Source organism: Loxodonta africana, chromosome 11, assembly GCF_030014295.1.
Source record: "Loxodonta africana isolate mLoxAfr1 chromosome 11, mLoxAfr1.hap2, whole genome shotgun sequence".
NCBI lineage: Eukaryota > Metazoa > Chordata > Mammalia > Proboscidea > Elephantidae > Loxodonta > Loxodonta africana.
In genome coordinates this window covers 70,996,406-71,023,826 of record NC_087352.1, presented here as the reverse complement: position 1 = coordinate 71,023,826, position 27,421 = coordinate 70,996,406, and the positions used below count along the sequence as shown (strand labels likewise).

At 50.7% G+C, this 27,421-nt stretch overlaps 1 protein-coding gene across 13 annotated transcripts in view; it reads right to left on the bottom strand.

The window, feature by feature from the left end:
* Nucleotides 1-27,421, bottom strand: part of CELF4 (CUGBP Elav-like family member 4) — a 341,436-nt gene that overhangs the window by 26,891 nt on the left and 287,124 nt on the right. For 5 of the 13 annotated variants that reach the window (XM_023543877.2, XM_023543839.2, XM_023543840.2 and 2 more), the window contains exons 4-6: nucleotides 1,657-1,785; nucleotides 1,248-1,327; nucleotides 703-846 (exon numbers count right to left, since the gene is read on the bottom strand). In XM_023543877.2, coding sequence (XP_023399645.1) covers nucleotides 703-846; nucleotides 1,248-1,327; nucleotides 1,657-1,785 — 353 coding nt within the window. Of the gene's footprint in view, nucleotides 1-696; nucleotides 847-1,247; nucleotides 1,328-1,656; nucleotides 1,786-27,421 lie in introns of all 13 variants that reach the window. The other 8 variants (XM_023543845.2, XM_023543847.2, XM_023543838.2 and 5 more) reach the window with 3 other exon arrangements.

The following is a 27,421-nucleotide window of genomic DNA, read 5'->3' as shown; positions in this document are numbered from 1 at the left end:
GTTGTTGGAACTGGCCAAGTCTGGACACTGCTGAAGAAGTGAGGTGAGTTTGCATTTTTAGAACCAGAGCTCAGGTCTAGCACAGGGCCATCCCCACGGGTGTTGTGGATACAATTCTGGGAGGCAGCTTAGGTGAGATGCTGGCAGAGTGGGCTCCAATGTCAAGAAAGGAGATGGCGGGTCAGAGCCCTAAGGCGGGGCCTGGGGAACCTCAGGGGCAGTGTGAGTAGTAAAGGTTTTGGGGCTCCTCACAAGACTGCAGCCAGAAGTGACCAGAAGGCCTGATAACACCCTTCAGCCAGTGGGGGAGGGGTGCTGGCAAAAGAACACCTGACCTCCCCATCAGCCTTTCTAGGGTTCAGCACTGATTTGGCTCAGGGTGTGGGGTGCTCAGGGTAACCAACCTTTCTGCCAACACCCAGAGGACTTCCATCCAGTTTTCTCCCCTTCTTAATAACCAGGACAGCAGCCCACCTCCTCCAGCCACCCTGGACTGGTCTAGCCTCTGCAACCCCCCTCACCTTCACTTCCTAGGCTCATTCCTGCCCCCCCTCCCCCAGCACTTTCTGCACTGGGAATAGCACTTCCCTGGCAGCACCCCTTGGGTGCAGCTAGATCTCCCAGTTCCTAGGGGCTCCCAGGGGTGTGGCTTGAGGACTGCTGCCCCTCCCGCCTGACTGCCCCCGTGGTGTCCACACTTACTGCCTGCGCGTAGGCACCATAGGCCCCGAAAGGGATGGCCATGGGGTTGAACATGCCCATCTGGCCAGCCATCTGCTGCATTCGTCGCATCGTGCGCTCCTTGTCAGTGTCGGCGAACTTGACCACCAGACTGGACGAGGCTCCCTGTGGCCAGGATGGCACGTGAGGCCTAGCACCCCTGGTCACCCAGCCCCCAGCTGTGGGTGCCCCAGGCCAGGGCCACTCAGCCCAATCTGCAGAGGGCTAAGGGGCGGGGGGATGAATAGTCATCGGTACCCGCCCAGGAATGTGGGAATCTTAGCCCCATGACGGGCGTTTTCAATCTGTGTGACCTCGGGCCAGTTCTTTAACATCTCTGGGCCTCAGGGTCCTTGTCTGAGAAATGGGGGTACAGGCAGTGAGGTCCTGTTTCCTGGGAGGCTGTGAGCGTGGCCAGCGCTTAGTACTGCGTGTAGTGTACCGCGGGAGGGCGGACAGGGCCCGGCAGGTGTGGGGCATCTCCGTCCAGCTGCCACCCCCGCCCCCGCCCAGGGGGTCGCACTCACCGGCATGGTCTGGCTGCCGTGTAGAGCGTTGATGGCTGCTTGCGCCTCAGCGTGAGAGGAGTACTTCACAAAAGCGCACCCTGGGGGGACAGGAGAGGCTGAGCCAAGGCCCATAGGAAGGCCAGATGAGAGAGCAGGAGAGAGAGGCGAGGACAGGAAGGGAGAGAGGGAGCATCCCAGATGACAACCGAATGGGAGAGACAAGGAGATTGAGAGAGACACCAAGAAACAGAGACAGAGAGCAACACAGGGATAGAGACAGAAGGACCTGGACGGGCCCGGAGACTTGGAAGTACTCTTAAAAAAAAAAAAAAAAAAGCCTCCCCTTATCCCAGGCTCCTGGGTCAGGTGGGCTGACGGCGGCCTCGCCCCGCCCCGCCCCGCCCCGCCCCGCCCCGCCACCACGCACCCTTGCTGTTGCCGTCTGGCCCACGCAGGATGGTGCACTCCTCAATGTTCCCGAAGGCCTCGAAGAGACGACGCACGTCGTCCTCGGACTGCTGCTTGTTGAGCATACCCACGAAGAGTTTTCTATCTTCTAGAACAAAATTAGGAGATGCTTACCCGGGCCAGGGACCCGGCGGCGCGGGTCGGACTCGGGGGAGGAGCGCAAGGCCAGAGGGGAGCCGCGGGGAGAGGGAGAGCTGGGGAGGGGCGGGGGACAGCGGGAGGCGGAAGGGCTACAGGAAGGGGGAGAGGCAGGGAGAGGAGGGCAGAGCCAGAGTGGAAGGGAGGGAGGACGGGTTGGGTCGAGAGGGAGCCTCCTCCTGTCCCGAGAGCACCCTGAGCAGAGCCCTCGTACGGCCGCTAGCCTGGTGCGTACAGATGGGGCGGCGGGCGTGTACTGCTCCGGGCAACCTTTGGTTCCTTTCGTCACTCCTGGAACACACACTAGCCGCCTCAGCCACCTTTCCCCACAGGTCCCAGGGTTAGCTCACCACCAATGAATCTGCCACCCAGGGCCTTTGCATATGCTGTTTGCGCTCGCTGGAGCGTCTCCCGTTCACCGCGCGCGCAGACACACACACACACATCACACACATCACAAAGCTGACTTCTCTTCCTCTAGGTCTCAGCTTATATATTACCTCACCGAGTCCCCTCCATCCTCCTCGCCCAACTCTGTCCTCCACCATGGTGTCCTCCAAGGCCTGACTTCCGAAGGACAATTGTTTACTGCTTTGCCTGTGTAGTTGGTCTCTGTCTAAAGCCCACCTCTCATGTAGGGTTCCTGGGGGAAGGGACCAGGTGCCCCTGTTGAAGCAGCAGTGCCTGGCACATAGTAGGCCCACAATACAGAGCTGTGGAATGAATGAAGTGTGTGTGAATGAATGCCTTGTGCTGTGCCCAAGGGCAACCTTCTTTCTGTCTCACATGTTTTTACCTCCGTGTGCATATGCCTTCCTTAGTCTGGCCCTTACTCATGCTGCAAAATTTAGCCAGGGCACTTTTGGGGAGCCTCTTCCTGAAGGCTGAGCACCCTTAGCAGCCAGCACACACCCCAGCTCCAGGCTCTGTGATGAGGATCAGGTGGCTTGTCGATCCCACTTAACTGTGTGCTCAGGGTGTCAGGGATCACACTGGATTTTGTAGATCTGTGGCTGCTTGTACTTTCACAAATGACTGCAAAAAGTTCTCTTCAATGTGACTTTCATTCTTCCCACCCACAGAGATGGGGTGACGTTCCTGCCCCTTAAATTTGAGGAAGTTATGCCAGAATTCCCCCGTTGCCATCCAGTTGATTCTGATTCCGTGTCATAGAGACTCCATAGGAAAGAGTAGAACTGCCCCCATGGGGCCAGACTTCCCAGGCTAGGTCATAACAGGGATCGCTTCCACCTGACTCTCTCTTTGGAGGATGCTTGCTCTGCAGAGGAGTCCCTGGGTGGTGCAAATGGCTGCTAACAAAGGTGCCTTGGAAGAAAGGCCTGGCAATCTAAGTCCGAAAAATCAGCCACTGAAAGCCCTATGGAACACAGTTCTCCACCACTGTCAGGCTTCAGCAAAGCTCTGGAGCCCGGAGCCCCACTGGCTGCTCTGCCGGCTTCCTGGGCTGTGGCAGGCCCTGGGGCACACCCTCATCCCACTTCCAGGGTCTCAGACAAGGCCCATCTGGCTCTCCAAGTTCTCAGGTGGGGAGCAGCGACCGGGAAACCAAGAGAAAGGAAGACAGAGTGGGAGAGGGTGGGGTGAGGCTGAGGAGGGATAGGAGGAAGTCCAGCTCGGGGCAGAAAGGGAGAGGGAAAGGGAGGGAGACAGAGGAACAAGAATTAGAAACAAAAGACCAAGAGCAGAGGGGTGAACAGAAGGAGAGGACAGAGACAGGAGAGGGAGAGTGCAGGGAGGGGAGCCCTCACGTCTGACTCCCAGGAGCAGCATTTTACTTTAAGTGAAATGGGAGCTTTGAAAGCATGGTGAAGTAATTTAAACTCTTCTCTCCAGGCTGGGCCCAGTGCTTCCCCTCACCCTACCCCCTCACCCCCAGGGCCTTTTAAAGGCTCCATTTACAGGGGATTTCTAGAAAGACAAAGAAGTGAAAAAGTCTCCCTAGCTAATCCCAGGCCCTCCTGCTTAAAAATTCCCTTTCCTCCTTTGGAAAGAGAAAGGAATGGTAGAGAAGGCCCCTCCTCTGCCTGCACCTGATTTAAATGCTGGGACCACAGCTTGGCGCCTTCTCTTCTTCTGGCGTCTGAATATATTCCTTTATTATCATTATGACAGCTTTCTGATTGCATTAAAATTCATCTGCACGTGCCTTTCTCTCCAGCCACTTCCTTTTGCCAGGTTTTTTCTTCCCCCCTCCCCCAATTCCTTCTCCCCTACTCCTGAAATCTTCTTTTACTGGGCAGTTCTCGGTTCTAGGCTTGAGCCCCTCCTTTTGGGGGCCTTTGTAAATGTGCAGGGGGCCAGGCTCCCCCTCTTTCTGCCCATCCTGATTTCCCCAGGGACCTACGGCCAATCTTACCTTTCCGGAAGGCTGCAAGAAACCAAAGAAACCTGGCTCTAGACTCACTTCCTCCAGCAAGTATTCTTGCATTGACTCCACCTAACTCAAATGTCTTTTTTTTTCTAGAATGCTCAGATGTGTCCAGTTTGCACTCTTTTCATTCCATTTGGGTTTTGTTACTGTGTGAGCATGTTTAAGGCTTGTCTTCCAGACCAGAGGCTGGCAAGACACTGAATAGGTGAGCAGATCTCTTCCCTTCTGGCCAGGCCCACTGGCTCACACTCAAGGCCCCCTGCCATCCAGCACCTCGTTTTTTTAGGTTTATAAAATGGGCATAAGCTAGGCCTTCTTCGCGTGATGGGAGTCCCTGGGTGGCACAAACAGCTGAGCATTCAGCTACTAACCAAAATGATTGGTGGTTCAAACCCAGAGGTGCCTCAGAAGAAAGGCCTGGCAATCTGCTTCTTGAAAACTCTATGGAGCAGCTCTATTCTGCAATACTTATAGGGTCACCGTGAGTCAGAATCAACTCAGTGGCCACAGGTGTGGTGGTTGCTAAGATTCCAAAAGAAGTTGCAGGGACAGTGTCAGGCCAGCAGTAATGACAATAGCTATCATTATCATTACTTGGGTTTTTCCATCTAGCAGGAAGAGGAAACGGAGTGCCACTTCCCATTGGTTTGCCCTGCGCTGATTTGGTGAGGTGGGCCACCCCTGGTGTGAGGGAACCATGTTCATGTAGTCAGTCAACAACCGCTCCATGAGCACCTTCTCTGGGCCAAACACCAACAGCCAAAAGTGGGATCTGGTTGCTGGAGCTGACATCTACACAAGACACAGATGTTCCGCAGTAAATAAATCTCCCAACAAGACAAAGGCCAGCATGGCTGCCATGTGGTGGCCCCCAGAACTGGCGTGCCCTCATCAGAGGGAACCAGGCTTGCAGACTGGCAGAGCTGGGCAGGACTGGCAGGCTTCCAGGAAGAAACAGGCTGGAGTTGTGATGTCCAGAAGAAGATGCAGGAGACCCCAGGCCCACATCACAATTTGAGCAAAGGCTGAGCAGGGGGAGGAACCCCTTTGATTGCTCTCACCAGCTCCCAAGTCGTTCCCCCCCCCCCCCCCCGCCACAAGACTTGCAAGAAGGGGGCCCTGGGGCATTTGACTTTGCTTTTCCAGGTGCCCCCTGCCTGTTCCCCCTCCCCCAACACACATCTCCCATTCCTCAGGCTACAGGAATCTGTTTTGTTTTCCTAGAACCCCAATCTAAGTCTGAGCTGAGGTTGCCTAACCTAGAAAAAGCATGAGTGATACCCCCGGGAAGCCAGAGGGGCTTATGAAAAGGCCTGGATGCTGGCTGCCAGAACCTCAAGCTTCCTAGAATCCGTCCTCTGGGGGAGATAAAGATTCCTGCGCTTCTTCACTCAGGGTGTCTGAGCAGCTAGGGGCTCAGGCTGGAAAGATTTGCACTTCAAAAGCAAGCCCAGGAAGGGAAGAAGCAATGCAAGATGGAACTTCAGGTATAGATCAGGTCCCTAAGGGGGATAGTTCAGGGCTGTGCCTTAGGGGCCCTGTCTAGCCACTGGGGAGCATCTTGCTGGCTGTGCAGGGTGAGTGGGCCCCTGAGGGAGGAGGAGGCCAGTGGGGGCAGAGCCAGTTGGCTTACCAAATGCCAGCACCCTGGCCCTAATGCTCAAATTCTGGTTTAATTTTCAAAATTTGATTCGCTCATTACCATCAGCATTTAACAATATTTCCTGCTTAAGGATAGATGGCCGCTGGGGCACTGTGGATGAGTACTCAGATGGCTAATGCCTTTTATTGCCACAATAGACTTTTACTATTCCCTGCCCTCCAGATGCTGGGGGAGGGGGCCCTGAGCTGGGAGAAACCTGGGGCCAGGGGCTGGGTTGGAATGAATGGCTTGGAGGTCTGTGGCTGGCAAGGTAGATAGAGGGGCTATTGGGAGTTCTTGGGGGCCTGGCTGGGCGAGGGGGGCGGTGTGTAGAGGGGTACAGGGCCAGCCAGCAGGAGAAACTTTCGAAAGGGACCCTTGAGGCTCAAGGGCAGCAGTTTAGGGTGTGGGGAGAATGTGCCAGACATTCGCAGTGACCCACGTGGAGGCTTCTCTCTGCTCTGGAGGCTTTGGCCCTGTGGCTGGGCAGGACAGAGCAAGAGCCCAGAGACCAGGGAGCCCCAAGAGCTGTTCCTCAGCTGCCCACTCTGGAGAGGAGCCAGGCAGTCAGGCCGAAGTAGGGCCCTGGAGCCAACCCTTGCAGGGCCCTGGGGTGGGGGAGGTGTCTTTGAGGCTGTGTGTTCCCTGTGGAGCCAGCCCCTCTCCCCGCAGGGTACCTCCTGGATCCTTGGACCATCTGGCCTTCCTGGAGATGATCTTGATGCCTGAGAGCTCTCAGGCAACGCATCTGAGGGTGGAAGAGCTGTCACTTCTCCCTAATTTCACCTCTGGGTCAGGGAAGATCTTCTGTCAGAAGTGGACAGAGGCATCCCAGACTTAACAGTAGGGAGCTGGGATAGATAGTAAGGTGTTGTCAAATCCTGGTTCTACCATTTATTGGCTGTGCAACCTTGGACAACTCATGTACCCTCTCTGGGCCTCGATTTCTTCATCAGTAAAAAGGGAGACTGATAGCATAGGGCTGTTGTGAGGATTAATTGTGTTACGGTGTATGAGGTTTTTAGTACAATGCCTGGTTCAGAGTAAATGCTAATAAAGGCCAGCTATGGAGGTTTTTTTTTTTATGGAGGTTAAGGAAACCCTGGTGGAATAGTGGTTAAGTGCTATGGCTGCTAACTAAAGAGCCGGCAGTTTGAATCCACCAGGTGCTCCTTGGAAACTCTATGGGGCAGTTCCACCCTGTCCTATAGGGTCACTATGGGTCGGAATCAACTCGACGGCACTGGGTTTGGTTTTTTTTTTTTTTTTTAAGGCGGTTAAGGAAACCCTAGTGGCATAGTGGTTAAGTGCTACAGCTGGTAACCTTTGAATCCGCCAGGCGCTCCTTGGAAACTCTATGGGGCAGTTCTACTCTGTTCTATAGGATCGCTATGAGTCGGAATCGACTCGACGGCAGTGGGTTTGGTTTTGGTGTTTATGGCGGTTAAGGAGCCATGGTGGCCCTTGGCTGCTAACCTCCCTTGATGGTTCGAACCCACTTAGTGGCTCTGTGAGAGAAAGACTTGGTGATCTGCTCCCATACAGATTACAGCCTAGAAAACCCTATGCAGCAGTTCTACTTTGTTGCATGGAGTCTCTATGAGTTGAAATTGCCTCAGTCAACATTATGACTGTTAAAACCTTTAGGACCACTCACCCATAAGGGCGGTCTGTGGGAAGTTGATGGCGTGAGCTTGTGGGATGGGGAATGCGGTCCCTCCGTGGGGTGTGGAGGTGACCCCCGGGACCTCAAACTGAACAAAATCATGGTGGCCTGGCTAGCCTGAGAAACCAATCCAGGAGCCTACCCTGGACTGATCCAGAACAGGGGGCACCTCCGCCACAGCTCCACTGAGCACAACTAGGTGCCTTTTCCTCAAATTCTCCCCGCCCAGGCTGGTCCAGCACGCATGGTGCCTGAGGGACAAGCTGGGAGCAAACCGATTCGCCTGAATCTACATCTTTGCTAAATTTGTGCAATGTCCCAGGTTGTCTGACCATCCCCACCCCACGTCCATGGCCTCCTCTTCTCTGCTTTGCCAACCCCCAGGCTGGCAGCAGGCAGTCTGAGGGTTGCCTTGCAAGTAGGGGGGGGGAGGGCAGGCCTGGGCAAGGCCCGAGGTGTGTACACCCACTCTGACAACTACCCAGCGTCTGGGTGGGTGAGGGCCAGTTCCTAGCATCACCTAGATCCACCCCAGAGTTAAGGCCTGGGTTTGGATCCCTTCACAGCTGCTTCTCCAGGGAACCAGTGCCTTCACCAGGGACACAGGGTCACAGACTGAGCCTGAGGAGGGTACTCAGCAACGAAGGAGGGAAATGTATCCCCCCAACCCTCCTGTCCCCCCCCCCACCCCCGCCCCAGCCATCAGAACTGGAGAACGCAGCTGGGTGGGGGCTGCCTTCTGAGGATAAAAGCTTTCCTGCCTAGGAAGAAGGCTGAAAGAGACATCAAACCAGATCAAAGGCTTCAGGGGGCTGGGGATGGGCTAGAGCCAAGATGGGGCTCCCGCTCCATCGGGATGCAAATGAGGACCCTCAGCATCTGGCCCCCAGGGAGGCGGGGCCGGGCCTTGATGTGCCTGCTCCCTCGGGGACTGGCGCTGTTTGATGTTGGAGGTGGGAGGAGGCCTGAGAACCGCAGCTGGGGTGGGGGTTGTGGGGGGCACACTTGCATTTCTTCAGCTGCTCTGCCTTCCAGATACTTGAGGATTAGGCCTCCCTTTTCCTTTCTCCCTTGTCCCACCCTGGTCATGCCAGTTGCCTCACTGTCTCCCAGCTTCCACCCTGGCTTCTGCAGTCTGCTTCCCATACAGCAGCCAGAGAAGTCAGTTAGTATCCAAGACAGAGCCTGTCTCCCTGTGCTCAAACCCTGCCATGGCCCCATCTCACTCTGAGAACAAGCCTAAGTCTTCCAGAGACCTGTAAGGGGCTGCACTGGCTCCCCACAATCCATTAGTCCTCTGACCCCATCTCCTCCCACTCGCCCTCAACCCCTCCACCCGTGCTGTTCCAAGAACACCGCTAGCACGATCCTGCCTCAAGGCATTTGCACTTACGGCTCCTTCTCTCTGGAACACTTGTCCCAGGTATCTGCAGGGCCCACTCCCTCACCTCCTACAAGCCTTTCATCACATGTCACCCTCTCAGTAAAGTTTTCTGATCACATTAATTGGAATTATAACTCCTCACACTCCTTGTTCCCTTCCCTATATATTTGCTTCCATAACCTGTACCACCTTATTTTGTTCATTTTTCTATTCATTTCCTGCCTCCCTCCCATAAAGGCAGGGGTGGGTATCCATTTCATTCATTGCTGAATGTCCAGTGGATGCTCAGTAGCTATTTGGTGACGTGAATAAATGGATTCACCTGCTCAGTGAGTATTGGGGGTGAAGCTGCTACAGGCCTAGCACTATGGTAGGTGCAGGAAGTAGAAGACAAGTGTCCCCTGGAGGTGAGTGAGCACCAGCCACAGTGTGGGCCCAAAGCTGGGAGTGGTGAGCTCTGGGCCTGGGGGTGGAGAGGGCTAAAAGGCTTGAGCTGGGCCCTCATGGGTTCATGGGCAGGGTTTACCAGGTGGAAATGCAAGGGGCATCCCAGGTCAGGCAATAGCATGTGCAAAAGCAGGGAGGTGTGGAAGGTCCTGTGGCACAAGGGAGCAGTAGTGAGCTCACTTATACACGTAAGCACACACGTGCACACAGATCTTCTTCCTATTCCACCTACTGTGATCTAAACGCCTCCCTCAAGACCCAAGGCCTCGACCCTCATCTCTGCCCACTGGAAGCTTGGCCTGGGCCTCAAATGCTGGGTCCAGTCTCCTCACCTGTGCCCATCCTCGCTGCCTGCCAGGTTCTCCCTTGACTGGCCTAGCTCCCTAATTCACAGCACTGCGGGTTCTTCTGTGGTCCAACTGGACTCCCACGTCACCCAGTATGAATGTCGCCCCCATCCCTTCATGAATAGAGCCTGCAGGACCTCTCTCCCAAGTCACAGAGCCTCTGCTGTCCTCAGCCAGCACAACGCAGACCAGTCGATGCTGACTCCCTCCCCAGGGCTCAGACTAACCCCCCGGAGATGGTTATAGCCACAACAATAATAAATTGAGCAGTTATTATGATCCAGGAAACCCTGGTTGTGTAGTGGTTAAGAGTTCGGCTGCTAATCAAAAGGTGGGCAGTTGGAATCCACCTGGAACTCCTTGGAAACTCTATGGAGAAGGTCTACTCTGTCCTATAGGGTTGCAGTGAGTTGGAATAGACTCGATGGCACTGAGTTTGGGTTACAATACAGGTGCTGAGATAAGCACTTTACAAACATAAAAACCAAACCCGATGCCATCGAGTCGATTCCTTTTCGTCGTGATCCTGTAGAACCGAACAGAACTGCCTCATAGAGTTTCCAACAAACGGCTGGTGGGTTGGAGCTGCCCACCTTGTGATTAGCAGCTGAGCTCTTAACTACTGTACTACCAGGGCTTCCTCACAGGTATATTGTGCATTTTATTATTCCCACTGTACAGACGAAGAAACTGAGACACAGGGAAGCTAAGTATCTTTCCTTTCTTAAGAATATACACCCAGTCACTAGTGAAGTCGGGACTCACCCTTGGGTCACAGCTCCTTCCTGGCGTTCTCAGTCTCCCTCTTCTCTCCACCCCTCCACGTCTGCACAGACTACTAGCAAAACGCCTGATAACCACATTTCTTTGTGAGGCCCAGGGACCCTGTTCAGAGCTGGGGAGCGTTAGCAGATGGGGCACCTGTAGTCTGTCGCTCAGCTCTGAGACAACAGTTCGCCTCAATTCCTGCTTGCCCAGGTGCCCCCAGTTAGGCCTTGTAGGCCCACCCTAGTCCGCTCAAAGCCCTGGCTGTCCTGAAGTCCCTGGGTGCCTTCCCCTTCCCTCTGGCATTCCCTTCCCCTGGATCTAGGCTGGAAGGGTCCTTTCTCCTCACCATGTAGGAGCTCTGACCTGTCAGCAGAATCTCCTCAGACTGCAGTCTCTCCTGAGGCCCTGGTCCGGGCAAAGGTGTGGCTCCTGAGAAGGGGTCCTCCGTGCCCTCATGGAGCTCACAGTACGTTTGGGGAAACAGAACTCACATCTGAGGCCCGTCCTAGCCCTCAGGGGACTCCTCCACCCTCAAGCTCTGAGAGATGACAGGCAGGCAGGGGGTGCTGAGTTGGGCAGAGGCAGAGCTCTGAGCCCTGTGGGTTCAGGACAGCTGAGGCATCAGGAGGCCATGCCCACTACCCCTTTCTGTTTCCTCCCGCCCTCCGACCTGGCTCCCATGAGTCTGCATCACAGTAGTTGGACTTAAAAGTCACCTTTTTTGGGGCAGCAGCGTAGCCCGTCTCTCCAGGTAGCTGATCATACATTTGATCTGCTACATTATCCTTACCAGGGGCATGGCACACTGCAGACCGCCCCAGAGTTCTGTGGGGACTCGCCGCAGCCGAACCCTGTTGTCTAATGGGGTTTCTGCTGGCGTCTGGCACACTCACCAGCATTTCACCCATCACAGGATGATTTATAGCATCATGGGACCTTTTTTTCCTTTATATCATGTGGGAGCATAAATTATGGCCAATTTGTCCTCAGCTCTCAAGGAGAGAGACAAAGTAGGGCTCTATTCCAGCAAGCGAAGGAGGTGTCTGCAGGTGGCGGGAGGGTAGTCTATGGGGGAGGAGAGGGCAGAGGAGGGGAGACCAAGGAATGCCTTCAAAAACATCTCACAGACGGGGTAAAGAACCTACTCACAGTGGCTGCAAGTACTGGGGAAGAAATGAAAAACCCACTTGTGGCCATTCGTCGCTATTAACCGGGAGCCGGGGATTGTTAGACGAGTGGCAAGTCCCCGCAGTAATAAGACTGCCGACAGCCATCTTGCAAGAATAAACTCTGCCTGTGGTTGGCTGTCCACAGGCCAGCCTCTAACCCTAGCCACAGTCTGACCCTCATGCTGGCTGCAGACTCTCCCAGCTGTGGCTCAAGACCCCCCAACCCCATAAGAAAATGTGAGTGGTCATGGGTACCCCCTACCCCTGTCAGTGCCAGAGACACCTACAGAATGCAGTGCCAGGGGACTGGGGAAACCTCTTGCCCTTCTGCTCCATTTTTAATATTGAGGTGGAGCTTTGCTTCCTGTAGGATGATGGGGGAGAGATGGTACTCCAAGTTGCCTAATAGCTGCTGCCTGTCTTTGGGAAATGCAAGCACCTTGGAGTCAACAACACTTGTCTAACGCAGGAGGAGTCACACTTCAGAGGGACCAGCCTGGAGGCAGGGGCCCCAAGCCCAACCCCCACCCTTTAATACTGTGACCAGGACTTCTGATGACCCTGAATGAGGCTGGGGTCTTCAGACACCCCCCGGGCCAGCCTCCTCCAGCATCACTCAGTATGGAGAGCTTCCGGAGCACCCTAGCAGAGGCCCATCTGTATCCACACAGGACCCATGAAGGCAGCCCAGCCTGTCACAGGGAGAGAAGGTTTGTCTTAGGTGCCTCCCTGGACCTATTCAGAGCCCACGTTCTGCCCCTAGAGGACCAAAGGCTGCCTTCTCTTCCCCAGGACAACCCTTCAGATCCGCAGGTACATTGGATCTTGCACCACCATGGTTCTCAACCCTGGCTTGCATATGAGAATCACCTGGGGGCTTTCTAAAATACAGACACCCAGGCCTGGCCCTGAGATATAGACTTGACTGACTGGTCTGGAGCCTGGGCACCAGTGTTGTTTTGTTTGTTTGTATGTTTTTAAAGCTACTCAGGTGCTACCAAGAAGCAGCCAGGCAGCCAGGGCTGGGAAGGGCCATGATCGGGCTTCTCCAGGCTGCTCTTGGACTTCTCCCCTTGAATGCTGCATCTCTGGCCTCTGCCTGCAGGAGTACTGGCTCTCAGAGTGCAGGATTCTGGCCCCTGTTGGTGCTGGGAGGACCTGTAGAACCCACCTTCTCTGCCCTGACACCCAAACCTGGGCATCCTCTCCATTCACTCCCAGGAGTCATCCTGTAAAGACATTTGTTCTGATTATGGGAGATGAGGTGGGGGGGGGGGGCTAATGGCTTTGCAAGCTCCCTCCTCCTCCTCTCTCCTGCCCTGTGCTCCGTCTCTCTCCAACCAACAGGCCAGCCCTACTCCAGAAGGGAGTCCTAGGCTCCTTCCAGTTTCCTTCCTTTCCCACCTTGATTCAGCCACCCTAGTCCACCTGGGGTCACCTCTACCCCTCTTCTCCATTGAATTTGGATGAGCCACACCCTTAAATACACACTGTGTTAACTTATGACTGACAATGGACTACAGATAGACACAGAGTTGGATGGATGGCAGACATGATTAATAGATAGATACTAGATACCCAGGTTCTACCACTTCTTTGTCATTTTGTCAGTACTACAGTGGCTTGCCAGTTGCTGTGATGCTGGAAGCTATGCCACCGGTTATTTCAAATACTAGAAGGGTCACCCATGGTGGACAGGTTTCAGTGGAGCTTCCAGACTAAGAGAGACTAGGAAGAAGGACCTGACAATCTACTTCTAAAAAAACTGGTCAGTGGAAACCCGATGAATAGCAGCCAAACATTGTCTGATATAGTGCCAGAAGATGAGCCCCTCAGCTTGGATGGCACTCAAAATATTACTGGGGAAGTGCTGCCTCCTCAAAGTAGAGTTGACCTTAATAACACAGTCAGAGTAAAGCTTTCGGGGCCTTCATTTGCTGATGTGGAATGACTCAAAATAACAAAAAACACCTGCAAACATCCATTAATAGTCAGAACGTGGAATGTTTGAAGTGTGAGTCTAGGAAAATTTGAAGGTGTCAAAAATGAAATGGAACACTTGAAGGTAAACATCCTAGGCATTAGTGAGCTGAAATGGACTGGTCCTGGCCATTTTGAATCGGACAGTCATATGGTCTACAACGCAGGTAAGGACAAATTGAAGAGGAACAGCATTGAATTCATTGTCAAAAGAACATTTCAAGATCTATCCTGAAGTATAACACTGTCAGTGGTAGGATAATATCCATACACTACAAGGAAGACCAGTTAATATGATGATTATTCAAATTTATGCACCAAACACTAATGCGAAAGATGAAGAAATTGAAGATTTTTACCAACTTTTGCAGTCTGAAATTGATGAAACATGCAATCAAGATGCATTGATAATTACTGGTGATTGGAATGCAAAAGTTAGAAACAAAGAAGGATCAGTAGTTGGAAAATATGGTGTTGGTGATAGAAACGATGCTGGAGATTGCATGATAGAATTTTGCAAGACCAATGATCTGTTGAAATACCTTTTTCAACAATATAAACGGTGACTATACATGTGGGCCTCACCAGGTGGAATACACAAGAATCAAATAGACTACATCTGTGGAAAGAGATAATGGAGAAGCTTCATCATCAGTCAGAACAAGGCCAGGGGCTCACTGTAGAACAGACCATCAATTGCATACGCAAGTTCAAGTTGAAGATGAAGAAAGTTCAAACAAGTTCATGATAGCCAAAGTATGACCTTGAGTGTATCCCACCTGCATTTAGAGACCATCTCAAGAATAGATTTGATGCATTGAACACTAATGACTGACAACCAAAAGAGTTTTGAAATGACATCAAGGACATCATACAAGAAGGAAGCAAAAGGTCATTAAAAAGACAGGAAAGAAAGAAAAGACCAAAATGGGTATCAGAAGAAACTATGAAACCTGTTCTTGAACATACAGCAGCTAAATCAAATGGAAGAAATGATGAAGTAAAACAGTTGAATGTAAGATTTCAAAAGGTGGTTTGAGAAGACAAAGTATTATAATGAAATGTGTAAAGACTTGGAGTTAAAAAACCAAAAGGGAAGAACACACTCAGCATTTCTCAAACTGAAAGAACTAAAGAAAAAATTAAAGCCTCGAGTTGCAATGTTGAAGGATTCTATGGACAAAATATTGAACAATGCAGGAATCATCAAAAGAAGATGGAAGGAATACATGGAGTCACTCTACCAAAAAAAATTGGTCGATGTTCAGCCATTTCAGGAGGTAGCATATGATCAAGACCTGAAGGCACTGAAGGAGGAAATCCAAGCTGCATTGAAGGCACTGGCAAAAAACAAGGCTCCAGGAATTGATGGAATACCAACTGAGATATTTCAACAAACAGATGCAACACTGGAAGTGCTCACTTGTCTACTCCAAGAAAGTTGGAAGACAGCTACCTGGTCAACTGACTAGAAAAGATCCATATTTGTGCCCATCCAAAAGAAAGGTGATCCAACAGAATGCAGAAATTATTGAACAATATCATTAATATCACATACAAATAAAATTTTGCTGAAGATAATTCAAAAGCAATTACAGCAATACATCAACAGGGAACTGCCAGAAATTCAAGCAGATTCAGAAAAGGGCGTGGAATGAGGGATATCATTGCTAATGTCAGATGGATCCTGGGTGAAAGCAGAGAATGCCAGAAAGATATTTATCTGTGTTTCATTTACTATGCAAAGGCATTCGACTGTGTGGATCCTAACAGATTATGGATAACATTGTGAAGAATGGGAATTCCAGAACACTTACTTGTGCTCATGAGGAACCTGTACATAGAACAAGAGGCGGTTGTTCAAACAGAACAAGAGGATACTGATGGTTTAAAATCAGGAAAGGTGTGTGTCATGGCTGTATCCTTTCACCATACTTATTCAATCTGTGTGCTGAGCAAATAATCCGAGAAACTGGACTATATGAAGAAGAACGGGAAATCAGATTGGAAGATGACTTATTAACATCCTTCGACATGCAGATGACACAACATCGCTTGCCTAAAGTGAAGAGGACTTGAAGCACTTACTGATGAAGGTTAAAGACCACAGCCTTCAGTATGGATTACACCTCAAAATAAAGAAAACAAAAATCCTCACAGCTGGACCAGTAAGCAATGTCATGATAAACTGAGAAAAGATTGAAGTTATCAAGGATTTCATTTTACTTGGATCCACAATCAATACCCATGGAAGCAGCAGCCAAGAAATCAAACAATGTATTGCATTGGGCAAATCTGTCGCAAAAGACCTCTTAAAAGCGTTGAAAAGCAAAGATGACACTTTGAGGACTAAGGTGCGTCTCACTCAAGCCATGATATTTTCAGTTGCCACATATGCATGTGTCATGGATTGAATTGTGCTCCCCCAAAATATCTGTCAACTTGGCTAGATCATGACTCCCTTGTATGATTGTGTACCATTTTATCTTCTGATGTGATTTCCCTATGTGTCGTAAATCCTATCACTATGATGTAATAAGACGGATTAGTGGCAGTTATATTGATGTCATATCTAGAAGATTTGATAGCGTCTACAGTTATATCTACAAGTTTAGATAGTGTCTTGAGCCAATCTCTTTGAGATATAAGAGAGAGACGTGAGCAGAGAGACCTGGGGACTTCATACCACCAAGAAAGCAGCGCTGGAAGCAGAGAGGTCCTTTGGACCTGAGGTTCCTGCGCTGAGATGCTCCCAGACTGAGGGAAGACTGATGACAGGGACCTTCCTTCAGAGCTGACACAGAGAGAGCCTTCCCCTGAAGCCGGTGCCCTGAATTCAGACCTATAGCCTACTGGACTGTGAGGGAATAACCTTCTCTTTGTTGAAGCCATCCACTTGTGGCATTTCTATTGTAGCAGCCCTAGATGACTAAGACAGCATGAGAAAGCTGGGCAAGGAATAAGGAAGACTGAAGAAGAATTGACGCATCTGAATGATTGTGTTGGCGAAGAACTTATCATGGACTGCCAGAAGAACGAACAAACCTATCTTGGAAGAAATACAGCCCGGACGCTCCTTAGGAGCAAAGATGGTGAGACTTTGTCTTCATGTAGTTTGGACATGTTATCAGGAGGGACCAGTCCCTGGAGAAGGACATCATGCTTGATATAGTAGAGGGTCAGCGGAAAAGAGGAAGACCCTCAACGAGATGAATTGACACAGTGGCTTTAACGATGGGCTCGAACATAGCAAAGATTGTGAGGATGGCGCAGGACTGGGAAGTGTTTTGTTCTGTTGTACATAGCATTGCTGTGAGTTGAAATCAACTGAAAGGCACCTAACAACAGATACCCAGATTAAATGTTAGGTGATAGATACACAGAAGAGAGAAAAATGTTTGCAGAAAAAAGATAGGTTTATGATTGATGGTACATAAATAGCGATAGGTAAATTTGAGTGGCTGGGTGGCCAAGAAGTTTCTCTAGATCTGGTTTTTTAGATCATGGTGACTAACGCAAAAGGTCACAACCATCCACACCTGCTATAGGCACAGCTCTCAGAAGAACAAGAAACCCTGCTTAAGACCCATCTTGAGCCAACTTCTCTTTTAGCTCAGGTCCCTGAACTCCACATTTTTTGATGGGTTTGTGGTTAATGTAGGTCGAGTTGGGCTGGTTTTCTGTGGACACTTGAAGCTTCTCTCTGATGTTTCCCTGAGTCGAAAGGCAGGCGAGGCCGCTTCCTGAGCCCCCACTGTACTTAAATTGCTCCTTCTGTCTATGCGGAAGGAAGCCTGCCCATCTCCTGCACAGATGCGTGCTCCTCAAAGGCCAGGGCCACAGCCCACCACCCCTCCCCCCACCAATCCCACAGAGCAGGTTTGTAGCATGGCAGGTTCACCTGGCCTCAGCAGCTAGCGGGCAGGAGTCAGCCATATGGTGTATGCAGAGGTTCATCTATTCACTCCCTCAGCCAGGGATCATGCCCTCACAGGGAACAAGTATAGCTGACTCATCCTGAGCACTTCAACTTTATGAGGTGAGTACCATTATCATCTCCATTTTACAGATGCAGAAATTGAGGCAAAGAGAAGTTCAATGACTTGCTGGAGGTCACAGAACTAATGAATAGCAAAGCCTGGATTTGAACCCAGAGGTCTGGCTCCTGAGCTCTCATCTACGATGTAGAAAGGACAACACTGACCTGCTCAGCAGACCAGATGGTGGGTGGCCGCGAGGCTCTGGTGAGCTCAGGAGAACACGTGGCTCTGGGACTGGAAAGGGCTGCAGAATTGGCAAGACATTCTTTCTAATGACTAATGAGGTTGTGAGGGAAGTGTCAACTTCCTCAAGAGAACAAACTATTTTGAAGGGCGGAGGCATAACAACTGTTGGTGGCTGGCACTGCTAATAACAAAGGAACCTGCTCTTGTCATTCAAGGGGACCCCTGAGAGCTTGAGGCAGGCAATATTTGGCTACCAGGTAGTTCAGTGTACAGAGCAGCAGATAGGAGCTCTGTCGAGTCTCAGAAACTTGCATGTCAGCCCTGGGTCAGCTCAGCCTTTCTATTATTCCCCAGTGAGTCAAACCATGTGCAAGGTACTGTGTTGGGACGTACAAGAAGTAAATTTGATCCTTCAGTAAAAGTGCTTCAAAATTAGGGTCTCAGGTACCCTACTAGGTCTGCACATCTCAGCTGTGGAAGAGGAGAGCAGGACAAGGTGGGATTCCGAGTGTGAGCAGATGGGGGCCTGTCAGAGGGGAAAGCACATTGTGGTGCTTGAAGAGTGGGGCATCATCATGGTCTTGTGCTGGACATGCTGAGACCACAGGGCTCTGAAGGCAGGCCACATCACCTCCAGTCTCTTGGAAGAGTTGATGAGGAGCGGGGTTAGGAAGTGGGAATAAGGAAGGAAACCCAGAGATGGGTGCTCGGAGGAGAGAAAGCAAAGAACTTCACTCAGCTCAAGTGCCTATTTGTAGGAGGTAGAGAATCGTGTTTTGAAAAACAAGATACCACCCTCCCACCAACAGGTCTCAAGTGGAGTGGCTAGGGGTGCTGGTGACAAGCACTGTGGGGCCGCTGTGCCTGGGAGTGAAGGAGGAGGGTGAAGACTCCAGCTTGCTGGCTGGGGTACCCTGGCAGCCCTGGATAGAGTCCTGTCACTCTGCCATAGCCAGGCTCTCGTACAGGGATGGTGCCAGCTACGCCTCTCTGGATGTCCTGACAGTCAACTTGGTGCCAGCAGGCCAGGTCCACACATTGTGTCCACTGCTCACTACCATGCTTCCACCTAATGTGATTATATCATGTTTACAGATCAGCTTAGAGAGGCTCACAGGCCCACGTTCGCACGGGCAGTAAGTGGTATAGGCAGGATTGGATCCAGGTATCTCTGACAGCTGTACCGTGCCTTCTCTCTCAGCAAATAGAATGTTACTCGCAGGTGCCTGCTCAGGGCCTGGAACCCCATCTTTTAGGTCCTGTGCCTTTGGATTCAATATTGCCCTCTTTAGGGAGGCCTTCGTAATGTGGTGGCTCTTGTCACCTCAACTAGAAAAAAAAACCTGTTGCCATTGAGTTGATTCTGACTCATAGCGACCCTATAGGACAGAGCAAAACTGCCCCACGGAGTTTCCAAGGAGCACCTGGTGGATTCGAAACTGCCAGCCTTTTGGTTAGCAGCCGTAGCACTTAACCACTTCGCCACCAGGGTGACCGATTTTGCCAGAAAATGCCCTTTATGATCAAAGGGACCAGATAAATATTTGGGCCAGAGAAGTGGGGGAGGCATGATGAGGGGACAGGGCTAGAAAAGATTAGAGCCAAGGAGAAGGCTGAAGAAGTGGGGAGGGTGAGCTTGGGGTCAGGTGATTAGCTGTGACCCTGCTGGGTGCGGCTGGAGGGGGACAAGGTCTCTACTAATAACAGCGTCCAGTGGGGCCAGGTACGTGTGGGCGATGGGAGGTCGGGGGCAGCAGCAGCCGCAGCACGGAGCTCCACCTCCATGCCCAGGTAGAGTGAAGAAGAGGAGCCTGCAGAGGCTGACAGTGAGAGGACCAGGAGGAGAAGAGGTAAAGACAAACAGCTCTCAGTCCCAGACCCCAACTGGTGGTCCCAGGAGTTTCCCCGACAGCCCCCAGTCCCCCATCCTTCCCCCTCCCAGTGCATGGAGGGTCCAGGGCTGTGGTGTCTGGTGACCTGGAGGTCCCAGGACCTTGAGCCTTGTCTGCTGACTGCATTAGAAGCACTTCACTCAGAGGTGTATGTGACTGTTTTGCAAATGTATGTAGATGCTGTTGTGATTTTTAAAAATACAAATCCATTTAAAACACTGCTGAATTCAAGGTAGCTTTCTGCCATTTTGAATTCTCTCAAACAATGGATTCTCAAAGTAAAACATCTGTCAAGGTGGGGTGCTGATGAATTTTTTATATTAAAAAGGGTTCCTTAACCTTGACAAGTCTCCTGATGCAGGTCCAAGAAGGACAGTGTGAGCTCAGGGAGGAGAAAGTGCTGCTGGGGATTCCAGGCCTGCTCCCATCTCGCCCGTCCAGAGGGGAGGGGCAGGTGGGACAGAGGGGACACTGGGACTTGCAGTCAGAGCCTCCACAAACTGTGTGACCTGGGCCTGGTATTTGCCCTTCCCTGGGCCGATCCTCAAGCTTGTCCATGGATGAGACCAAGAGAGTAAAAGCCAGGAGAGAGAGCGACAGAGTCCCACAACGGTTTTACGTTAATAACCACGAGGAAGCATTTCTCTTGATGTCAGGTTGGGAGCTTTCTGTCTTTTCACTGTCGGGAATTCCTAGCAGAGTGCCTGTCATATAGCAGATACTCAATGAAGTATGCTGGATCAAATAGTAACAGCAGTCCATGCTTCAAAGAGTAGGTTTACTCTGAGGAGTGTCTCTCATTGCTGCAAATGGTTAACATAGTTGGTTGATAACCAAAAGGTTGGAGGTTCGAGCCTACCTAGAAGGCACTTCAGAAGAAAGGCCGATCCATTTCTGAAAAATCAGCCATTGAAAACCCTACAGAGCACAGTTCTGATGTGACACACATGGAGTCACCATGAGTCGGAACTGACCCGATGGCAACTGGGTTTTTTACTCAGCACCCCATAATTAGATCTACCCTCTTTCTACCCCTCATACAAACACAAGGCCCTTGGACAACAGGTGCTCCCTTGAACACCTTGTTGCTTCTAGAGGATGAATGGTGGATAATGAGTTGATGTGCTTTTCTTTCTAGAATAAAACAAACAAAAAAAAAAACCAATTGCCGTTGAGTCAATTCCGACTCATAGCGACCCTATATAGGACAGAGTAGAACTGCCCCATACCGTTTCCAAGGAGTGCCTGGTGGATTCCAACGGACAATCTTTCAGTTAGCGATCGTAGCTCAGATGCATTTAAATAAGGCCCTTCAGAAACTTATTCCAAAGGAATGAAGGTTTATGGTGACATTTGAGACCCACTGACAAATGGGGAAGATGTGAGGTGGAGAAGGCTTGGGCAAGGGAAGCATTCTGGAGGCCCTGAAACCCCCATAAGGTAAGCGCCCACCCATTCTTCCTTGGCAGGACTATGCTTGGAGAAGGGCCTCACAGGAGAACTTCCTGCTGCTTGGATTTCATCCCTGCTGCCCAGAAGTGAGGCACACAAGCCAAGGCTGCAAGTACTTAGCACATTCCTTGAAACGGAGGGAAGTTGCCATGGTTATTACTGGCGCCTAATGATATTTACATAGATTAACAGACTTTAATGCAATCACAAATGCCACAATCCAGAGAAAATAATGAAGAAATCCATTACAAAGTCATAAAGTAACTAAGTCAATACAGTAATAATTTGATCCCATATTAGTAATAATTTCATCTCCTGCTGCAAGGCAACTTTACAATGCACACCATTTCTGGACAGTTTTATAAATTTCACCTTTGTTTGAGATAATTAATTAACAAAATAAAAAAATACACTGCTGGTATTTTAGACAATAAATTAGCCATTAGTCTAAACTGGCAGGCTGTAATAAAACTTATGAAGATGGATGCGCTGGGATTTCGAACTTCTCTTCAAGTGGCCTGTAACCCTCTCACTGGCCCAACCCAGAGGCTGTCTAGTGGCAGTGGCTTGGGTGGACAGACAGGACCGGCAGGACCAGCAGGCCCCCAGGAAGTATGGTGAGGTGAGGGAAGGGCCCTGCATCTTTCTCTGGGCCAGCTTTCTTCAGACACCAAGGGCTCTGTGCTCACTGCTCCTCCTCCCCCAGGAAGGATGGAGTAGACTGAAGCACCCTGAGGTGTCAATCAGAGGTGTAGCGAGTGGAGACAGAGGAGGGCACTTGTCTCCATGCGCAAGTACAAGGGCGTGTCAGACCAGGCGCAGATTGACGTTCTAGGCACCACAAATATGAAAGGCACCTGACTGAGGCAGTGGACAAGAGGGGGGAAGGTGTTTCTGCTGATATGGTGCCACTATCAACATTTATTCATCTTGAAATTGGCGGGGGAGGGGAGCAACTTAGAGACCACCTCTGGGCGCTCCTTACCCTCTTTACATCTCTGATGCCAATGACTGTTAGGGGTTTTGAGCTGAAGACCTCCAAGCCAGGGCTGGCTACCAGAATTACCTGGTTTCCTAGGAGGTTCTCTGATGGGCTAGAGAATGACTTGGGATTCCCCAAAACAGCACCATTTCGTACCTATGGGTGTCTCTCCTGGAAAAAGATTCTCAGCTTCCATCAGATTCCTAGAGGGGCCTGGGACCCCAGAGGATTCTTGTTTCATGTTAAAGACATGGGGTTTGTGGAGGGAGGGATCACAGAAACCACCCCCGCCCCAGCCCTTCAGCTGACAAAGAACTCCCCAGTACACAGTTTTACAAAGTTCCTGGAAACCTTTCAATACTCTGGGTTTCAAAGGGAAGCTGCTGGAGTCTCTGCACTACTGCTGGGGCAAGAGTGGGGTGGGGGGCAGGGACAGGGCTCATGTGGCTCTGCATCTGGAACAAGAACCTCTCTGGAGGAGATGTCTTTAGATTCTGATTGTATGATCCAGGAGCTGATCCTCCAGACCAGCTCTGGGGTCATCAGCAAATTTAAAAATCAGTTTCTATGACTCCCCACCCCGCAAAGTCCTTGATAAAAATGTTCGACAGGAAAGTACCAAAGACAAAGGCCATGGATGCCACCAGGGACCTTCCCCTCTGCCCACTCAGCCCTGAGTTGCCCTGGGAAATGTCTCCATCTGTCCCTGTTAGGTGACATGATGCCTATGTATGCATGGGGTACCCACTGATCAAGACAAGCAACCAGTTTCCTGGATGCAGCTCACTCTGGATGAACCCATAAGTCACTGTTATGCATTGAATTGTGTCCCTTCAAAAAATGTGCGGTCAACTTGGCTAGTCCATGATTCCCAGTGTTGTGTGATTGTCCACCATTTTGTCATCTAATGTGATTTTCTTACGTGTTGTAAATCCTACCTCTATGATGTTAATGAGGTGGGATTATCGGCATTTACATTAATGAGGCAGGACTCAATCTACAAGATCAGGTTGTGTTTTAAGCCAATTCCTTTTGAGATATAAAAGAAAGAAGTGAGCAGAGAGACATGGGAACCTCATACAACCAAGAAACAAGAGCCAGAAGAATAATGTGTCCTTTGGACCCGGGGTCTCTGTGCCGAGAAGCTCCTAGGCTGGGGAAGATTGATGACAAGGACTTTCCCCTGAGCAGACACAGAGGGAAAGCCTTCTCCTGGAGCTGGCACCCTGAATTCGCCTTCTAGCCTCCTAGACTGTGGGAGAATAAACTTCTCTTTGTTAAAGCCATCCACTTGTGCTACTTCTGTTATAGCAGCACTAGATAACTAAGACAGTCACTAAGTCCTAAGCCCCCTCCCCCAAAAAAAGGCACTATCATTTCCCCCAAGTACTTTCAAGTCACCAGTTTGACAAATTTATTCTAGAACTTCGCCAAAGATTGTCTTCAAGATTACTAGGCTGCCAATTTTTGAAATCTAGCTTCTTCACCTTTTTAAAATTGCATGCTTGTCCATTTCTGGACTCCACGATACCTCAAAAATGACCCAGCAGCTCTGAGAGCTCATCTGCCTGGTTTTTTTTTTTTTTTTCTCGTAGCTCCATGGCTCCTGGTTTGCTCTGGCCTGGAGATGCAAATTAATGTCTGGGGCTAGATTTGATATCCTTGCCTTGCTTGGAGATTTATTCTCTTTGTACAAGGTTTATCTGTATTTTCCATCCTGTAGATCAGTCTCTTTGCTGGAGAAGATAGAAGAAATGAAGAGAGTAAACTTGCCTGTTTTCTCTTAAACATCAGTTTGCTTTCCAAGCAGATACAATATGTGGTTCTCAGGCTGGAAGACATCCAAAGTAAGCCTGAAAGGTCATCATCCCAGTCCTATCAGGGCCTGTCTTTCTGGGCCATGTAGATGAAAAGAAGTCCTTTATCTCTGGGGCTCTGGTTTGAGAGCAAGGAGGGAGACTGTGTTGTGCCTTAGCTTCATCCAGGAGTGGGTGCCATGAAGGCATCAATCCCTGGGGGCTCTCCTGGATGTTGGTTCAGCCCACCCCAGGTCTCTGCCCCAGGGGAACTCAAAGGGCTGGGAGGCCAGGTAGGAGGCAGTGGGAAGGGCTGGGATAATCACAAAAGGTTCTTTCTCTTCCTTTCATTCTTTTTTTTGTCATCATGTTCACAGAGCAGATCATCTTCGAGATGTAATACGTGGGCAAGGGCACCGGGAGGTCCCTGCCCACCTGCCTGAGTGTCCTTGAATCCTACCATTAGAGTGTCATCATTTTGGGGTTAAGCATTGCTGTCTTCAAAATTCTCTTTTAAAATGTAAAATCACATTATTGGCCTAAAAAAAGCAAAGCCAAACCCATTGCCATGGAGTCAATTTCGACTCATAGCAACCCTATAGGACAGAGCAGAGCTGCCCTATAGGGTTTCCAAGGCTGTAAAACTTTACGGAAACAAACTGCCACATCTTTCTCCCATGGAGTGGTTAGGAGTAGAGTGCTTTAACCACTGCACCATCAGGGCTCCTCCAGATTCTCTTTTAAGATGTAAAATCACTTTATCAGCCTAGTCAACCTCTAACACTTCAACAAGGATTCGTTTATCAGATCAGGTTCCTCCTGCCTGCAGCTGCTCAGAGCCCTCGACAAGGGTGGGGCACTCTCCCCTCTCCTGGATGGGGAGGGAGCCCTCTCAGGCAGCTGACCCCTCCTAGCTCTGTCAGGGACACATAATCCTTCTAAGTCTAACTTTTATAAGGTAATATTTATAGCGAAATGCCTTAACTGTATCATTTAATATGTCTTGACAAATGTACACATCCATGTACCCCACACCCTTATCAAGATTAAAACGTTCCCATAGCTCCAGAAAGCATCCCATGATCCTTTCCAGTCAGCATTCCCACCCCTCAGAGCTACCTGTAGTTCGGTTTTGCCTATTCTAGACCTTCCCACATAATGTACTCCTTTGTGTCTGTCTTCTTTTGCTCAGCAGAGTGTCTGAGACTCACCCTGTTGTCTTGGCTAACAGCATTTTGTTGCCTTAGTCTACTTTTTTTTTTTTTTAAATAATTTTTATTGTGCTTTAAGTGAAAGTTTACAAATCAAGTCAGTCTCTCACATATAAACTTATATACACCTTACTACATACTCCCATTTACTCTCCCCCTTTTAATGAGTCAGCCCGCTCCCTTCCTCTAGTCTCTCCTTTTGTGACTGTTTTGCCAGTTTCTAACCCCCTCTACCCTCCCATCTCCCCTCCACACAGGAGATGCCAACATAGTCTCAAGTGTCCACCTGATGCAAGTAGCTCACTCCTCATCAGAATCTCTCTCCAAACCATTGTCCAGTCCAATCCATGTCTGACGAGTTGGTTTCAGGAATGGTTCCTGTCCTGGGCCAACATAAGGTTTGGGGACCATGACCGCCGGGGTCCTTCTAGTCTCAGAGCATTAAGTTTGGTTTTTTATGAGAATTTGGGGTCTGCATCCCACTGTTCTCCTGCTCCCTCAGGGGTTCTCTGTTGTGTTCCCTGTCAGGGCAGTCATTGGTTATAGCCGGGTACCATCTAGTTCTTGCCTTAGTCTACTTTTGCCACACATTTTAGAACGACCTCTCTGTGGGTGCATGCACACTGACATTCGGGCCCTCCACACACAAGCCCCCATGCGAAAGAGGCAATGCCGCCGAGACACATGTCCACACACACAGACATGATGGACACATAAAAATGTACTGTTCTGTCCTAGGGACAGTGCCTGTGTATTTTGATAAGTAGTAGAGTTTGGCATGCTGTCTGTAAGGAGATAGCAATGACAGGTTTCTATGGGCACACCTGCTAGTGTGATGTGTGTCTGAGAGGGAGTGTGAACGGGTGCAGAGGGCTATGAAAGGCTGGACCATCAGGAAGGGATGCCAAGGACAGACCTGGCTGTGAAGTGACCTGTGCTCTCTGTGCAGGGGGTGGTGGTCAGTCCGGTGACAATGAGACCACAGGGCTGTCCCACAGGGCATACAGTGCCAGGCTGTCAATGGCTTGAGTGACCGGTGGTGTCAGTGGACTAAGGGAGAGCAGGAGCCCCATGCCTGCAGCCTGCTGGTGGCCACAGCCTGGCTCTGTTGGCCACTGGTGGGAGGGGTTGAGAGACTGTGCTCCCTCAGGCCACGGGCGGGGGGCGAGTGGGGAGTAACACTGCTGTGCTCCCTGGATTCCTTCTGCCCCTGCATCCCGCCTCCTCTCACCCTCTGCCTGTGCACACAGTGGTGCCTGGGTAGATGAACAAATGGACAGTTACGGAGCCTGCTGGGTTCCCAGGCTGCAGATGCAGCAATCCCAGCTGCGGAACGGACCCTGAGAACTCTGAGACAACCTGGGGAGGTTCTGCTTGAACCCTGGCCTCCACAGACCCAGTCCCCAAAATTAGGCACGGTGTATTTTCCCTGCTTGGTGCGGTCTCTGAGAATGCCTCCTGATCTCCCCCAGTCACTTAGATCTAACAGCCCATCCTAATGTTTAAGGAAGGAATCCTGGTGACGCAGTGGTTAAGCACTCAGCTGCTAACCGAAAGGTTGGCAGTTCAAACCCACCAGCTACTCTGTGAGAGAAAGATGTGTCAATCTGCCTCCACAAAGATTACAGCCTATGAAACCCTTTGGGGCAGTTCTTCTTTGACCTACAGGGTCACTAAGAGTTGCAATTGATTTGACAGCACACAACAACAGTGTTTAAGGGGCATTTCCTGTTACTTAGGGGAAAGGCTATGAAGGGAAGTTCCAAGGTGCACAGGTTCCTGCTCCCTCCTCCTGGGAGCTGAGAAACACTACCCCAGCCTGCTGGGAGGGCCTCTGGCTGTCTCTTAGTGCCCACAGGGGCTTAATTTCTCCTGTACCCTCCTTAGAGTCATCTGCCCCCACCCATATCATGCCAAGGAAGGCTTTTCTTTCTTTCTGGTTCCCAGGGCCCAGATGTCCCCACTCCATGTTACCCTCTGGGCCATAGACGCATCAGCCTGCCTTCTCCAGCACTCGGTGGAGCCAGGTGGGTGTTTGGGAAGCAGGAGGCAGAGGCACTGTCACCAGCAATGTATGGCTCCAAGTTAACTGTCCTCCTCTGGTGGGGCCTAAGGAGGGAGCCTGGTCTGCACTGGGTTCAAGGAGTCTGCTCCCCTCATCTCCACAAATGGGCTGCAGATTAGAGGGGCTGGAGTTTCAGGCGGGTGGAGTCTGAATCCAGGGACCACAGG